The following is a 17,475-nucleotide window of genomic DNA, read 5'->3' as shown; positions in this document are numbered from 1 at the left end:
AAAAAAAAAAAAAAAAAAGAATAGGAGAAGGAATAAATGAAGATGGAAACAAACATTATTTATACACTCAAAACTCTGTGTAACATTTGTTCCTTATTTGAAAGGTATCTAAACCTCTTAGGAGGTAGATGGTAAGAGAACAAAAGAATCAAAGTCCAAGTCCTCATCTATGGGGGCTTTGCTAGCTCAAAGCAGCACGCATGTTTCATTGTTCAAGGATGTCTTTCAGAAAAGCACTCCAGTTTTCTGGGCTGAAAGCTGGTCTAGAAAAATGACAATAGGGCTTATCCACCAAGACGCATTTTTCCCAACACAAGACACTGGTTCTTTCAGGCAGAGACTCAGAACCTAAAAGCAATAACCTATAAACTTCTAAAATTTATCTGTGGTAAAGCCAAATTCCTTATTCAAAAATCAATAAAAAAACTTTTCTTGAAACAGAAATAAACAAAACTATGGTACAGCAATTCACTGATGCTACTCTTCATTGAGTAAGACAGCTATGCAAAGAGCTAAAATTGAGACCGTGTTACACAATAAATACTACAGTATTATGTCAGACTGTAATTGTGAATATGGTAACTTCTTTAGTAAGTGAAAAGTAGTTAGCCACTTTTCCTCTCTTACACATTAATCTGACAGTTCAAGAAAGTTTAAAAATTCCTACCAGAACCACTGCTGTCGTCTTGAAGAACATACTCTAGGCTAACGTACATCATTTTCAAACTTTGCAAGTGTAAAAGATAGTTCCAGACCAGGAAAATCTGTTGCCATTTTCAGACCAAGAATATCAAACAGATTTATTACTTAAGACACCTCCCTCAATAGCTATTCAATCCAGAGATACAGGGCTAGAGAGACACATTTCTGTGCTTGTTTCCAGGGGACAAGTGAAAGCACAGGAACAATTATGAGTCCTCAAAAATATAAGCTTATTAAAACTGAAGGCACAGCTCTGGACACAGACACTGAAGTAAGGCACAAGTTACAATCCACTGACCAAAGAATCAGAAAGCATAGAAAATGTACAAAATACGTTTGCTTCATAACTTCAAAATACAACCATAGACACCGTCAGAAACAGAAGCACTGGTCTTTTAAAAGCGACCTTCACAAATCAGTTTTGTGTTTGCTCCCATTTTCTTTCACTGTTTAAGCCTCAATCAAATCAGCAGTCTCCAGGGATTTTGAAATCATTATAGATTAAAATCCTCTCTGACTCAACTGTTTGACTAAGGCTGTGGGTTTAATCATTCTACTTGTAAAGACTTCTTTCTTGACAAAATCCTGCTGTGTATTGTCTTCAGATGCTCCACGGCTGCCCAATAATGCAAGGCACCACTGTCCCTATTTTCTTTATTATTAAGTGTAGAGATGATTGGGGGAAATAAAAGATGATTACTCCCAAAAGCAACAATGAGAGGGCAAGGCCGGGCAGAGAAACTGAGGGATGAAAATGGGGGAGGTGCCGACACATTGCAGGGGTCATGGAAAAACTGGTGTGTAAAATGTTGAATGGAAAATTAAGTTGCTATGTAAACTTGCACCAAAAGAAAAAAAAAAAGAGGGAAAATGTCCAAAAACAATTATTACTAACAGATCGATAATGTAGCAGCCATGCCTAATGAAAAGAATTCTACTATACTAATGTAGCAACTACCATCTACAAAGGTAAAGATCTGCTTCCAGTATACTGATACATATTCATGGCTGGATCCCAAGGATAGGAAGTTAATAACCACGATAGATAGACTAGAGTTAAGTTAATGAATTTCTAAACTTTATGCTTTCAATAATAAAACCATTCAGGCTATAGCATTTGGACTCTACTTCCACAGATCAGCCACTTTGATGCTCAACAGGTTGAGTAAATTGAATCCATATATTGTATTTACATTCTCTGTCAAGGCTGCTTCTCCACATTTGAGTGATCAAAGGCAAAACCGTCATCAACCCTGTAGCCTTCAATACTGGGTTCATTACATTTAATCAAGTGCCAACTCCACCGCATCATTTACCAACCTGAAGAATGTTTAAAAGCATGGCATTGTTAAGTAACAAATGCAAGCAGAGTGCTGTGTTACACACACAAACACACCCCAAAACACAAACAACGAGGAAGGCAACTAAGTATCATCCTCCCCATTGTGCAAGGAAAGAAATGAAAAATGTACAGAACCACCCAGTAGACATTTCGGGGTGGTTTTCTACCTGAGGCAGCATCAATCACTGAGGAAACTCCCCTTCGATCCGACACTGGACGGGATGACCCTGGCATGCTGACTGGGTCAGAGCGGACTGGCTGGATCCTGCAATGCAATTTAATTTAATTTAATTCACATATGCCACTGGCGTCAAAACTGCTGCTTACTACAACAAACCTTAAATCAGGACTGTTGGAATAGCCCAATCCATTAAAGAACCATTCATTTTAAAACCAGACAAGCCGGGTAGTGGCAGTCTCTAATTGCTGCAAACAACTAAAGCTGTGCAGACAGTCTCTCCTTTTTCCCCACTCTTCTCAATTTATCTGGGTCTTTTATTCAATCAGTTTTTAAATAAAGGATTGAAAATTTGCATTCATTTAAAGAGGTAAATAAGTAGAATGGGAAAGCAAACAAAACATTTTTGAGACATTGACAAGGGATGTTGTTGCTATTATTGTTGGTAAGTGCTGTCCAGTCAATCCTGATTCTCAGTGACCCTGTATAGGGTTTCCAAGGAACAGATGATGGGTTTGAACCACCAATCTGTGGTTAGTAGTCCAGTGCTTATCCTATAGCACCACACAAAATTTTGCTAGAAGTACCCTCTGTAAAAACCTTGTAGTTGTTGTTAAGTGTCATTGTGTCAGTTCTGACTCAGAGTAACCCCCCTGTAAAGGGTTTCTGAGGAGCAGTTGGTGAGTTTGAACCACCAACCTTGAGGTTCAAACTGACTTTGCGGTCCAGTACTTATCCTGCAGCACCATACCAGGACTCCTTTAAAAACCTTAATGGAAGTTATATCACACATGACAAGAAGCATAGGACAACAAAGGCTGTATTAGGATGAAGCTGCACCGTATTTAGCTAGGATCACTACTAACCAAGTTCACCTCATAAAATTGCCAGTAAAGTAACTAATTAGCATAAACGATTTCATTAGAGCCTCAGCAAAACTGTAATTTACTACAAGCAATTTCAATTTCCCTGAGATTTCTAAATTTATAAATGCCAAGAATCGACTTCTAGTTGCATTTGAATAAATACTATCAATGCAAAACATCTCAATGTGACTAAAAGATACGAGAGTCCCAGGTAACTTAAGGAACAAAAACTTGTTAGAATAAATTTGTAAGTAACTCAGGTAATTCATTTAGCAAGTAAGTATTTGCTAAATATTAGTCATGTGTCAGCATTATTCTGGGAACAAACAGGAAAGAAAATATGAAAGACTAGGTCTCTGTGCAGATATAGGTGTCTCTTAGGATAAACACTGTACTACTACTAGCTGCAAGGTCAGTAGTTCAAACCCACCAGCTGCTCCAGGGGAAAAAGATGAGGCTTTCTGTTTCCATAAAGACTTAATAGCCTCGGAAATGCTATATCGGGTCACTATGAGACGGAATTGACTCCATGGCAGCGAGTTTTCTTTGTTTTTTACGGTGGTGGTGGTGCACCATGAAGTTGGTTCTACTCATAGCGACCCTGTTTATGAATTCCGAGGCTATAAATCTTCATGGTGGTGGTGCTGGTGGTGGCGAGGTGCCATCAGATCAGTTCCGACTCACAGTTACTATGCATAGGGTTTCTGGGGCTGTAAATCTTTATGAGAATAGCTTCGCTTTTCTTCCACAGAGCGAATGGTTGATTTAAACTGCTGACCTTGTGGTTAGCAGCCCACCTCACAATTCACTATGCTGGTTCTGGTGTGGCAATATTGGTTAATGCGCTGGACTACATGGTCACTTTGAACTGCAAGGTCTGGTGGTTCAAGCTCACCAGCTGCTCCTATACAGGGGAAACACTATACAGGGTCGCTGTGAGTTGATACCGACTTAGCAACAACAACATACATGCAGATATACAGTATAGAATATACATGCAAAAGAATACTAAAGTGTGAAAATAAATGACAGATAATAAAAGCACAGAGTGGGGGGGAAGGACGCAGTCCACAGCAGGAAGAGAAGATCTATAACAGGAGTTGGACCATTAAGAGTTGTTTTTGTTAAGTGTCACCAAGCTGGTTCCAACTCAGTTTATTAAATGGAAATTACAAGTGAAATCTAAAAATTTATAAACATTGACTAATATAAAAATTATAACTTCACCAAACAGGACAATATTCTAATCAAACAAATATAATTTAAAATCATTTACAAGAAATATAATTGGAAGGTGATGCCAACATCAGAAAGATTAGGTAAAGAGATTATAATCAGACTTCAAGCAACTAGAAATATAAGCAAGGTATCATAAAATTGGTGGTGGTTTATGTGCCGAGGACTCAGTTCCGACTCATAGCAACCCTGTATAGATAAGGTTTCCAAGGCTGTAAATCTTTACGGGAGCAGAAAGCCTCATGCTTCTCCCGCGGAGCAGCTGGTAGTTTCGAACTGCTGACCTTAAGGTTTGGAGCCTGATTGGTAACCACTACACTACCAGAGCTCCTTAAATTGGATGACTTTAAAAAGTGCACTGAATACTCAATTCTAAGGAAATTAACACAAAACAAAATATTACTGGATGTGAGAGAAATTCATTTCTTCACATCTCTCTTAATGAATCACAAGTAACAACAGTGAATGTAAGTGTAAAACATAACACTGTATCAAGAGGGGAAATGCAAATATTGCTTTCAACACTCATTCAAATGAACATATTAACTATCATTCAAATCACTGCCTACCTGAGACTGTTAAGATCAAGATCATCTGTATCAAAATCCAAAAGGGGTTGTGGAGTATCACTTGGACCATGTGACTGCAACACAGATGAACTGGATGATATGACTGTGGTTTGGCCTGAGGGATGGATGGTTTTGAACTGGAACTGTGGACCCATCCACAAACGTCTGTGGGGTCCAGTGTGTGTAACAATTTCAACCTGGAAGAAAGTAGGAACCATGAGTTAAATGTATTATGATTTCCTGTTGAGAGCCTTTCATGACACCCTACACACACTTCCTTTCCCTCAACACATTCTTTAAGAAGTCGATCTTCAATGAGTAGGAGCAGGAAAGGGAATCCACAAATCAAAGGTGAATCACAGCCTATTTAGACATTCAGTATATCCCTCCATAAACAACCAAACAGAAAATACTCTTTTTGTATATACATGAAGATAAAAGAACTGGTAGCTTACCTCATCTAACTAGTATCTGCTCCTTAGGGACTATCTTTTCATATAGTCTAAACAGTACTTTCCAATTATATGCAAACAACACCTATTAAAGTCACAGATTTAAAGTAATTCCTTCACTGAGGATCAAACTCATGAAAAACTTAAAGTTGTTCTTGAACTATCCAAAAAAAAACAAAAGGCCTGGAAAAAATGTTAACACCAGAAAACAGTTGTTATGGACTGATTTGAATTGCTGACCTTGCAGTCCAAGACCTACCTAACAACACCACACCAAGACTCCAACATTTACAGTTGTTGTTGTTAAGTGCCGTCAAGTTGGTTCCGGCCCATAGCAACCCTGTCTAGGGGTTCCAAGGAGCCACTGGTGAGCTTTAACCACCAACCGTGCAGTTCAAACTGAGTTTGCAGTCTAGTGCATTAACCTGCAGCACCACACCAGGACTCCTGTTGTTGTTATGTGCTGTGGAGTTGGTTTCGATTCATAGTGACCCTGCATAGGGTTTCTAAGACTGTAAATCTTTATGGGAGCAGAAAGCCTCATCTTTCTCCCATAAACCGCTGGTAGTTTCAAGCTGCTGACCGTGAGATTAGCAGCCTGGTTCGTAACCACTATGCTACCAGAGATCCTTCTCAAAGTCCCCAAACTCCACTATCGAGATAAACACATTACCATATATCTTTTCTCAACCTGGATTTTTGTCTTTGAAACACTATTACTTGTTAAGAGTGTTTTCTTAATCATATTTTATTAACACATATTTTATGTGCTGCAAATAGTAACACCAAAATGCTTTATGAATACCATGCTCTTTGGAGGGGGTAGGGAATGTTGCAAATATAATATTAAATATTGTAAAGACAAGGAAGAAAGTAGAAGTCAACAGAAAAACCAGAAAATATACATACTATATGATTTTACAAATGAACAATTTAAATAAGAGGTCAAATATGGAACCCTTTGGTGAAAGACTATTAAAACACAGTTTTAATAAAAACTATTAAACCGAACTATTAAAACCCTTTGGCAAAAGACTATTAAAACATAAAACTCTTAATTGTTACATCCTATGGTATCTGAAGACCAAAAATGTCAGCTTGAGGACTAAGGTATGCCTGACCCAACCATGATATTTTCAATAACCTCATATGCATGTGAAAGCTGGACAGTGAATAAGGAAGACCACAGACGAATTGATGCTTTTGAGTTATGGTGCTGGAGGAGAATACTGAAAGTACCATGGGCTGCCAAAAGAACCAATAGATCTGTGTTGGAAGAAGTGCAGCCAGAGTGCTTTTGGGAAGCCAGCATTGCCAAACTTCGTCTCTCATACTTGTGACATATTGTCAGGAGGGACAAGTCACTGGAAAGGGATAACATGTTTGGTAAGGTGGAGGGTGTAGTAGTGTAGTGGTTACAAATCGGGCTGCTAACCTCAGGGTCAGCAGTTTGAAATTACCAGCTGTTCCACGGGAGAAAGATGAGACTTTCTGCTCCCATAAAGATTTACAGCCTCGGAAACCCTGTACAGGGTCACTATGAGTCGGAACCGACTCCACGGCACTTAACAACAACTACAAAGGTGGAGGGTCAGAGAAAAAGAGGAAGACCCTCAGTGAGATGGATTGACAAAGTGGCAGCATCAATGGGTTCAAGCATGGCAACAATTGTGAGGTTGGTCCAGGACCAGGCAATGCTTTGTTCTGTTGTGCGTAGGGTCGCTATGAGTCAGTACCGACTCGATGGCACCTAACAACAACAAATAGTGTCTGGAATTATCTACTGTCTCTTCTAGCCATAGTTTGTAATGCCTATCAAATGTTTCTTCCCTTCTGGGTCTGGGTAAGAGACGGTGGGAAACGATACAGACAGGATGACATGATTCAGGTGTGGGTTTTAGCAGAGTTCATTGTAATTGTAAAGACTTGAACCCTCTAGCATGAGTTTAAAAGGAACCATCTCAAAAGCAGCAGTGGGGGATTTCACTACCATTAAGAAGAAAGAGCCACGAGTGGTGTGCATACTTTGGACCCCAAGACCCCTGTGCAATGAACTCCTTCAACCTAGGGACAGAAAGCTGTGACATTGGAGAGTGGCAGAGGGGCAGCAGCAGCAGAACCAAGAACCAGGGCATGAGACAGAACCGGGGGCTTCCCATGAGACTATTAATGTAAAAGCTTAAGAAAAGGTTTTCATACTAAAAGAAACACTCTTTGATGAATACCAGGGGTGGGTGACAGGAAGGGAGAGCAATGCACAAGAAGAGGGAGGATGGCAAATAAGCAATGAAGTTAAGGGAAGACTTAGGGAGGTATGTTGTTGTTAAATGTTGTAGAGTCGGTTCCGACTCATAGTGACTCAGTATAGGGTTTCCAAGGAGCTGGTGAGCTTGAACCACCACTGACCTTGCAGTTCAAATGACTTTGCGGTCCGGCGCATTAACACATAGCACCACACCAGGACTGGAAGGGAGGAAGCATAAGCTAATTTGAGATAGTGGTAAACAGTGATATGTACACAACCTTGGAAAAACAGTGTTCTGTGATGAAGGGTTCGAGACACAGTTTGAATGGGTAAAGGAGGGGAAAAAATGTTCAGGTACTTGATAGTCTTGTGGATACTATTTTTCCCTGCCTGCGCCAACTCCACGGTACTTAACAACAACAAACATATAAATGTATAAATTTTTATATATTTTTCCCTGCCTAAATATAAAAATAGACATTTATATTTGACAAATAAATATTGGGAATTAAGATTACAGATGCTTAAAAGTTCACCTTTAGCTTATAACTGAATGGATTTGCTAAAAGGGGAGTTAGAATTTGCCCAGGGAAATAGATTTCTTGTTAGCCTTGGTCGAGTGTGGGGCCTTTAGTTGGAAGCTTGAGTCTCACTTAGAACCTTCTAAGTTAGGACATTCCTACTTAAAAAGACATGCAGACCAATCAAGAACTTCTGGGAGGACAGATGATTTCTTATTGAAAGAAATACATGCAGAAAAAAAAAGTAGACTGGCTGTTTGAATTTCAAGCAAGCTGTTTACTTTAGAGGCATCAAACAAGAAAAGTCAATCCATCAGGGAAAACCCCCTTCTAAGACTGAAGCTTAAAGAGAACCCATGAGCAGTCTAGTATGTTAGCTGGTGATTACCAGGGTCTACTTGTGAGTGGAAGTGGAAGAACTGCAGCAATGAGTTTGGCCATGTTCTATTGACACCCATTGACTTTGAGGTGAGAGATAGAGAAGAGGAAGGACTGGCTGGTCTGAAGTTTAAGGTGATGTTTGAACTCCTGAGCCCATGAAAACTGAACTAGCCCCCTTGGAGCTAAGCCTGAGAGTGAAGCAGCCAGCTGGTCTGAAGTGAAGGGAGGTATGTGTGAACTCCCAATCTTGCAACTGGTACTCCTTTGACCTAGCTTGGATGTCTAGTTAAGCAGAACTCAAGCGGATGAACATGAAGATGTTTGACATTGTGAGCAAGTATAACTTGTTACAATTTGATGAACTGGACTTTTGCTTATGGATGCAGTTCAAAATTCCAAATGGAATGTTAGGACTTTTCATATCAAGGAACAAGTTTGCTTTCTCAAGTATACTGAGTTGACATTGGCTGTAAAAAATGGGGGGATATAAAGGCATGAAAGTAGCTCTGGTAGTGTAGTGGTTACGAATCGGGCTACAAACATCAAGGTCAGCAGTTAGAAACTACCAGCTGTTCTGCAGGAGAAAGATGAGGCTTTCTGCTCCTGTAAAGATTTACAGCCTCGGAAACCCTGTGTACAGGGTCGCTATGAGTCGGAACCAGCTCCACGGCACATAATAACAACAACAACATAAAGCCATGAAGTGGCTGGCTTACAATCTTTCATGAGTATGCTTAGTTTCAGAATTAGGTGGGTAAAGTAGAATCCCCACTGAATAGTTTTCATCTTCTCCAGATGGATTTGGTGAAAGGGGATGTCGGCAGGACTGTGGTTGTCACAACTGTAATTATAGAAGATGTGTAACTAAAAATGGGGAGTAGTTAATCTTTTCTTTCAGGAAGAGCTGATTCCAGAACCATTAAGAAGGAAGAGCAGGAGATCCTACCTAGAGAAGCAGAGATGGTAGCATGGAGAGACAGAGCAGCTTTGGGTTCTAGGTCATGCACCTGGGGGCAGGAGGCTGGCTTGCACAGTGTGCCCATGGGACATTTAAATGAATATATATTGTTTTGTATGTATACATCAAATATTTTTGCTTTGTTCATTTGTGAATTATAAGATGTACATAGGGAACCATATGGAGGAATTAGGATCACCGTTGTTGCAGGGAGAAGACTGTAATCATTGAGATGAAGCAAAGCATATAATTTGTTGAATGTAAAGTTGATAATCTTGTCTGCAAACCTTCACTTAATTAACAAATAAAAGTTTGAAAAAAAAAGAAAATGTGTTCCAAGGTTCTTGTTAGCTGCATTCCAGAAGATTCAGACTCGTGGCGACCACAGACATGTCAGACTAGACCTGTGCTCCACAGATTGTTTAAGGGCTGATTTTTTTCCAAGTAGATAGCTAGGTTTTTCTTCTGAGGCACCTCTGGGTGGTGTGGGCAAAATATATTGTACATACTTTCACACTGACAGCATGCATTATGACTTTTTAAAGTTGAAAAATGGAAGAGTTCCAAGAAGACCATCTAAATCCCAAATTCCTAAAGGTAGAGATAAATTGTTTGAAACATATATATTTATGCAAATTTCATTTGCATAAATATAAGCATCACGGATTGATTTTATTGCCTTTCCATATTAAGAATTTCTCAAATTTTAGTGTGAGGATATACATATATATGTTATATACGTTTACATGTGTATATATGTATCACCTCACCAGTATTTACAAGAATTCTTAATCTGGAAAGGCAATTGATGAATTCTTGGTGATATTTCAGAGTTAACAATTCTTTCCACTTTGCTCTAAGGGTAAAACAATAAAAATTCCAAAAATAAAAACAGTGGATTCATGCTTTTTTTTTTTTTTTCTCACTTTAATTCCCCAAACACTTTAGAGTTTTACCTGAGAAAGCCATTCTTCATCTTCTTGTCCACTATGGTCAGAAGCTAAACTGTCGTAAGACCCATGCCGAGTAATGGGCCCAGGACTTCCAGGAGGAATCACTGTAGAAGAAAGAAAATGGATTTAAAACCACATTAAGCCATGTGGTAGAAAATGGTTGTGGGCAAACGTTTTCAGATGTGAGCATCTAGGATATTCACATCTAAATATTATTGTAATTCACAATAAGAAATATGACAGCTAAACCACAATGGCAAATCAAACCATTAACAAGGAACACTGACATTCTAGAAAGATCTCCAATCAAAAGTACACTTAAATATATCTCTAGAAATTAAGTAATGATATATATCAATGTAAAACAATTAAATTCATCTTCGCAGCACAAGTATGCTAAGTAGCAATGATGAAACTAGTCGTTCAAGTATTACACATGTACTAGCCTTGAACGCTAAGTGTATTTTCCACGCTCCAGGATATTTCAATCAACTCCAATTAACAAAGCAACTAATTTGATGTAGTTCTTACAAGCTGGGAAGAAATTCTTTAAGCAAATGTCAATACTAAGATTCTTTAAAAGACACATTTAATAGTTTCATATCAGTGGGAAGTATAAAAATATATTTTTTTATTAAAAGGTCCTTTTACTTGCTCAAAATCCTCATTTACTCAAAGAATATTTCATTTTCTTGGATGCTTCAGCTGTTTCTCTGATTCCTAAACTACAAAGAGTTTGCTTTCTCAGGCCAAGGAAATTTGGTGAAAGCAATAAAATGATTTAACACACATTTACTGAACTCCTACTAGGATCCAAGCATCATGCTTTTAAAATCTTCAACTCTTCTTTGAAGGTTTCATAAAATTTTCTTAGGCAGAGAAATCAAGCAATGAGTAATATGGAGTGGGGTAAAGAAACAAGAGAAAAACAGTAGGAAATCTATTGTTTTTCTCCTTCTGAGATGAGCATTAATGAAATCTGGAAGAAATCGAAAAATGGTGATCCTGTATAGGGTTTCTGAGAGCTGCTGGTAGGTATGAACTGCCAACCTTGCAGTCACCAGAACAATGCTTATCCTATGGCATCACACCTTAAGACTACATTCCTAAAAGGATGTGAACCCTTTAAAGCCTCTTTCTACATATACCTAGACAGACTGATACTCTTCCTTGAGCAGTGACTAAGAATACCAATTTCACCGTATTCTTGCCAGCACAGTACTTTTTAAGAACTAAATTTTAACAGTGAAATAAACACAAATGAAGCAATTACAGTATAACCAAAGGCATGATTTTAAAGGACACATACTCACAAAAAAGGTTAATCTTAAAGTATGTAGGAGAGGTGAAACGGTACCGAAACTTGACAGCCACAAGAAGGGGAAAAATACTATTATATTAGTATAAGATTTATAGGCATCAAAACAGCCACTAGTTCTTTAAAATTAGACTGTATCCCCAAAGCTAAATGATCATAAAAGATGAAATTTGCAAACTTTTGTGAATATTGCAAAATTGGAAACTGATATTTTCAAAAATCTTGTTTGTAATCTAGCCATTTGTTGTATAGTTACTTCTCGTTTTGCTGTATAATCACCTTGGTAACATTAAACTCTTAATACAGGCTTTTGAAAAATACTATTTGACTAGAGTAAGAGGATCCCTCAAAATCCCTTCTCCTTAAATACTAGTCAAGGTGAATATGAAGTCAGGCCATGTTTAGAAAGCAGATGAGATGAGAGAAGATGTTAAGAAGGTAAAGGAAGAAGCCATGCAGAAAGAGCTGAAGGAAAAGTGTTACAGTGAAGGTGAGGAGCAAGTATGAAGACTGAGAGGCAGGACAGCAAGGGAAAGATTCAGCAACAGCCACGAGGCAGTTCATTCTCATTTTTGTTTTTTAAATAAAGTCAGAGTAGTTCTACATTTAAGAACATTATGAGAAGCTATTAGAAAGTTTAAGCAAAAGTGATAAATTATACCTTTATGTAACTAGTACCCAATACACATTTTTCTAAGAGTTTAAATGTTAAGTTCTAAATATCCTGAAACTAGATTAGTACCTGTCACAGAATAAGCCTTATGTAAGTATCACATTGATGAAGTGAAGTTTTGGATTCTGGACTAAGTAATAGAACCAGAAAGGTTGGATACTTCAAACTCAATATATACCCATCAGGAAAATAATGATCATAACATACGATATCTAGAATTGGCTTCAAAATAAGCCAGTGGCAGGAATGGCGACAGAGAGAAGGATTCATATATAAGAAACAAGATGTTCATGAGTGTGTTCATTGTTGAAGCTGGATGACTGGTATTATTGTTGTTAAGTACCGTGGAGTCGGTTCTGAATCATAGTGACCCTGTACAGGGTTCCCAAGGCTGCAAATCTTTACGGGAGCAGAAAGCCTCATCTTTCTCCCATGGAACAGATGGTAGTTTTGAACTGCCAACCTTGAGGTTAGAAGCCCACCACTACGCTACAGGTATGTTGTTGTTGTTGTTGTTATGTGCCGTGGAGTCGGTTCGGACTCATAGCGACCCTGTACAGGGTTTCCAAGGCTGTAAATCTTTATGGGAGTAGAAAGCCTCATCTTTCTCCTGCGGAACAGCTGGTAGTTTCGAGCTGCTGACCTTGTGGTTCCCAGCCCGATTCGTAACCACTACGCTACCAGGTATAGGTGTATGGAAATTCATTATACTACAGTTCTCACTATTGTGTATGTTTGAATTTTTCCCAAGGTGAAAAGTTAAAAGAAAAAGACAAATCCTTTCTGTCTTCATCTGAATTCCAAAGGAAGTGGTAAAGATACTGAATATATATCTATGAAACAGTACCACATATCTGAATGCTAAATTTTCAAACAAACTGTAAAAAGGATCCCTATACCTTTTTTATCTGAAAAAACAATTCTCGTATTACAAATGGCAATATACAACAAGAGGAAAGGTGAAGATAGTAGAAAACACAGGGAAGAATGTGAGAGTTAAAATGAATAGAGGGAAATACTGTGAAGTGATGGTACATGGGAGGGATTACAACCATTGTAATGACATGAAGTGTATGATTTGTTGCATATGGGACTGATGATCTGTTCTGTAAACTTCACTCAATTCACAATAAAATATTTAAAGGCATACTAGGCTAACAGGGAAAAAATCATCTAAAACTTAGAACCAGAAGTTAAAAAATTGGTGAAAAGAAAATATGGTAAGCAAAATTGAAACTCTAACTTCCTCATTATTAGGAATTATATCATGAGACTGAGGCAAAAGTAATAAGTATGTTGTTGTTGTTAAGTACCGTGGAGTCGGTTTCGACTCATAGTGACCCTGCACAGGGTTTCCATGGCTGTGAATCTTTACGGGAGCAGAAAGCCTCATCTTTCTCCCGCAGAATAGCTGGTAGTTTCGAACTGCTGACCTTGCGGTCTGCAGCCCGATTCATAACCACTAAGCTACCAGAGCTCCTTAGCCTAGAATTAATCCACGCTAATTTCTCCAAAAGTAATAAGTATAGAAAAGGAAAAAAAGAGAACTCCCAAGGAAGGACAGGGAATTGCAGAACTCCCAGAAGGGTTCTGAGGAGCCAATATCTATAAAAAGTTATACTTTGATTGGTTGATAGAGTACAGAGAAATAGCCTGAGATCCCCCGTGGAGAAAGAGTAGACGAGATCTCCATATAGCATATCTACACACCTATGTCTATGACAAGGCTTGGTTGAAAATAATATTTCCTAGAATAGCATGGATATAGCAGTGTACTGACAGGTTTTGAGAAAGGTTTTCAGTAGAAATGAAGATAGATGTTACAGAGAATTTATCTGAGCCAATAGGAAATTAGGACATCTGAGTGGTGTTACTGAAGACAAGATAGCCCCAACCCTCCCACCTCCGGATCTCATAGCTGTTGTTGTTATTGTTGCTAGGTGCTATAGAGTCAGTATGGACTCATAGCGACACTATGCACAACAGAATGAAACACTGTCCGGTCCTGCACCAATCTTAGAATTGTTTCTATATTTGAGCCCATTGCTGCTGCCATTGTGCCAATGCATCCTATTGGGGGTCTTCCTCTTTTTCTGTGTCCCTCCACTTTACCAAACATGATATACTTCTCCAGGGACTGGTTCCTCCTGACAACATGTCTAAAGTACAAGAGACCAAGTCTGGACATCCTGACTTCCAGGGAGCATTCTGGCTACACTACTTCAAACACATATTGGTTTGTTCTTTTGGCAGTCCATGGCACTTTTAATAATCTCCTCCAACACCATAGCTTACAGGCATCAATTTTTCTATGGTCTTCCTTATTTACTTTGCAACTTTCGCATGCATATGAAGTTATTGAAAGTACAATGGCTTGGGTGAGGTACACCTTTGTCCTCAGACATCTTTGCTTTTCAACACTTTAAAGAGGTCTTGTGCAACAAATCTGCCTAATGCAATAATCTTTTGCTTTTTTGACTGCTGCTTCCGTAAGTGTTGATGGTTGATCCAAGCAAAATGAAGTTTCTAACAACTTCAATCTCTTCTCCATTTATATGGATGTTGTTTATTGGTCCAGTGTTGAGGATTTTTGTTTTCTTTACATTGAGGTGCAACCCATACTGCAGACTGTGGTCTTTGATCTTCTTCAGTAAGTATGTCAAGTCCTCTTTGCTTTCAGCAAGCAAGGTTGTATCATCTGCATGCTGCAGGTTGTTAATGCGTCTTCCTCCAACCCTGATGCCATGTTCTTCTTCATATAACACAGCTTCTCAGATTACTTGCTTAGCATACAGATTGAATAAGTATGGTGAAAGAATACAACCCTGGCGTACACCTTTCCTAATTTTAAACCATTCAGTGTTCCCTTGTTCTATTTGAACAACTGCCTCTTGGTCTGTGTACATGTTCCTCATGAGCACAATTAAGTGTTCCAGAATACTTATTCCCCACAATGCTGTCCTTAGCTTGTCATGACTCACACAATCTGAAGCCTTTGCGTAGTCAAAAAAGCAGAGGTAAACATATTTCTGGTATTCTCTGCTTTCAGCCAAGATTCATCTGATGTCAGCAATGATAGCCCTCGTTCCACATCCTCTTCTGAATTTGGCTTAAACCTCTGGACATTCTCTGTCAATGAATGATTGCAGATGTTTTAAAATGACCTTTAGCAAAATTTTATTTCAGTGTGCTATTAATGATACTGTTCAATAATTTCCAAATTCCATTGGGTCACCTCTCTTTGGAATGGTACAAATACAGATCTCTTCCAGTCAGATGGCCAAGTAGCTGTCTTCCAAATTGCTTGGCATAGATAAGTGAGTGTCTCCAGTGCTGCATCAGTTTGTTGTAAGATTTCAATTTGTAATTCATCAATTTTCAGTGCCTTGTTCTTTATGAATGCCTTCACTGCACCTTGGACTTGTTCCTTTAGTATCATTGGCTCTTGATCATATGCTACCTACTCAAATGGTGAAACATTGAACGTCTCTTTCTGGTACAATGACTCTGTGTATTCCTTTCATCTTCTTTTGATACTTTCTGCATCATTCAATATTTTGCCAATAGAATCCTTCAATATTTCAAGTCAAGGCTTGAATTGTTTCTTTGGTTCCCTTGGCTTGAGGAATGCTGAACGTGTTCTTCCTTTTTGGTTTTCTAATTCCAGGTCTTTGCACATTTCTTTATAATATATTACTTTGTACTCTCCAGCTGCCTTTTGAAATTTTCTATTGTAGCTCTTTTACCTCCTTATTTCTTTCATTTACTTGAGCATCTCTACACTGGAGAACAAGTTTCAGAGTCTCTTCTGACGTCCATTTTAGTCTTTTTCTTCATAGTTCCTCATTCTATCAATCCTAGAGAACTTAGATGCAATTTTGGAGGGCAGTACAACTGACCAGGAGACAGAAGTGGGTCAGTGATCGAATTCATGCCTTCCATATGGGAAACCTGAGTTGAATTCCCAGACAAGGCACTTTGTGTACAACCACCGGTCATCTGATGTTGAACAGATTTCAACAGAGTTTTCAAATTAAAAGGTCTAGGAAGAAATGTCTGGCAATCTACTTCAGAACATCAGCCAACGAAAACCCTGTGGGTCATAACTGCTCAGTCCACAATCAGTCATGAGGATGGCACAAAGCTGGGCAACATTTCATTCTGTTGTACTTCGAGTCACCATGGGTCTGTGAAAATTTGACAGTATCTAACAATAACAACATAATTGCTTCAGACAAATTTTTCCACATTTTGTTAGAATGGAGGCTCAAAATAAAACTTTAGTTTATTTAGAGATAAAGTCACACACCCTGCCAATCTGAGATTAATGAACAAACATACCTACCTACTATACAAAGAAAAAATATTTAACATTTTCTATATTTAGAAGTAGATCATAGATAATTAATCACCTTGGTTCAGGAAAAGGATTTGGAATTTGGAGATTAACATCTCTGTCCTGTTTTGTTCCCACCTGTAGTACAATAATTTTCAGACATGTACCTAACTAAAAATGATATACTTCCAATTGACATTAGAGGATACATTCTCAGAAGCACTGCGTCTACACACAGGCATTTGAGAAGTGGAGATCAGGGAGCAGGGACAGGATGAGCAGTTCACTGGGCCATGACTGTGAGCCAGACTTTGTTTAAGGTGTGTTCTCAGGAAGACAGATGATGCTTCTAGTGAGTAAATAGGTAGTTGACAACACAAAACAAAAACACAGAGTATATTTTGCTATCTTTTACATGTATATATTTATATATGCTTATGGATAAAGCAAACAAAAACAAATTTCCTTCAGAGAAAATTAGTTTTGTTAATCTAAACGTAAACTACTTCCAAGTATGTGCAGTAACCTAAGTATAATGATGAACAGAAAGATCAAATGATCATTTGATAATGCCTCTAAGTAAGGATCCATGTAGCAAAATTCCTAATAGTCCAAAACAAAGTCATTCAGAACAGGAGTTTTCAAAAGTGTATAGCATTTGCAAGAATCATATTCTGTGGTGCTGAATATAAAGACTCTGACATAACATAAATTGAAAGGGCATAGAAATAAAAAAACTACTCAC

The 17,475-nt window shown here is 38.4% G+C and overlaps 1 protein-coding gene across 2 annotated transcripts in view; it reads right to left on the bottom strand.

Moving 5' to 3' along the window:
* The window catches only part of BCAS3 (breast carcinoma amplified sequence 3), a 701,971-nt gene that overhangs the window by 336,984 nt on the left and 347,512 nt on the right, over nucleotides 1-17,475 (bottom strand). For both annotated transcript variants that reach the window (XM_006832356.1, XM_006832357.1), the window contains 3 exons: nucleotides 10,407-10,507; nucleotides 4,894-5,090; nucleotides 2,212-2,309 (listed from right to left, as the gene is read on the bottom strand). In XM_006832356.1, the coding sequence (XP_006832419.1) occupies nucleotides 2,212-2,309; nucleotides 4,894-5,090; nucleotides 10,407-10,507 (396 nt within the window). The remainder of the gene's footprint in view (nucleotides 1-2,211; nucleotides 2,310-4,893; nucleotides 5,091-10,406; nucleotides 10,508-17,475) is intronic.

This window comes from Chrysochloris asiatica, unplaced genomic scaffold (genome assembly GCF_000296735.1).
Source record: "Chrysochloris asiatica unplaced genomic scaffold, ChrAsi1.0 scaffold00007, whole genome shotgun sequence".
Lineage (NCBI taxonomy): Eukaryota > Metazoa > Chordata > Mammalia > Afrosoricida > Chrysochloridae > Chrysochloris > Chrysochloris asiatica.
This window is presented reverse-complemented; position numbering and strand designations above follow the sequence as displayed.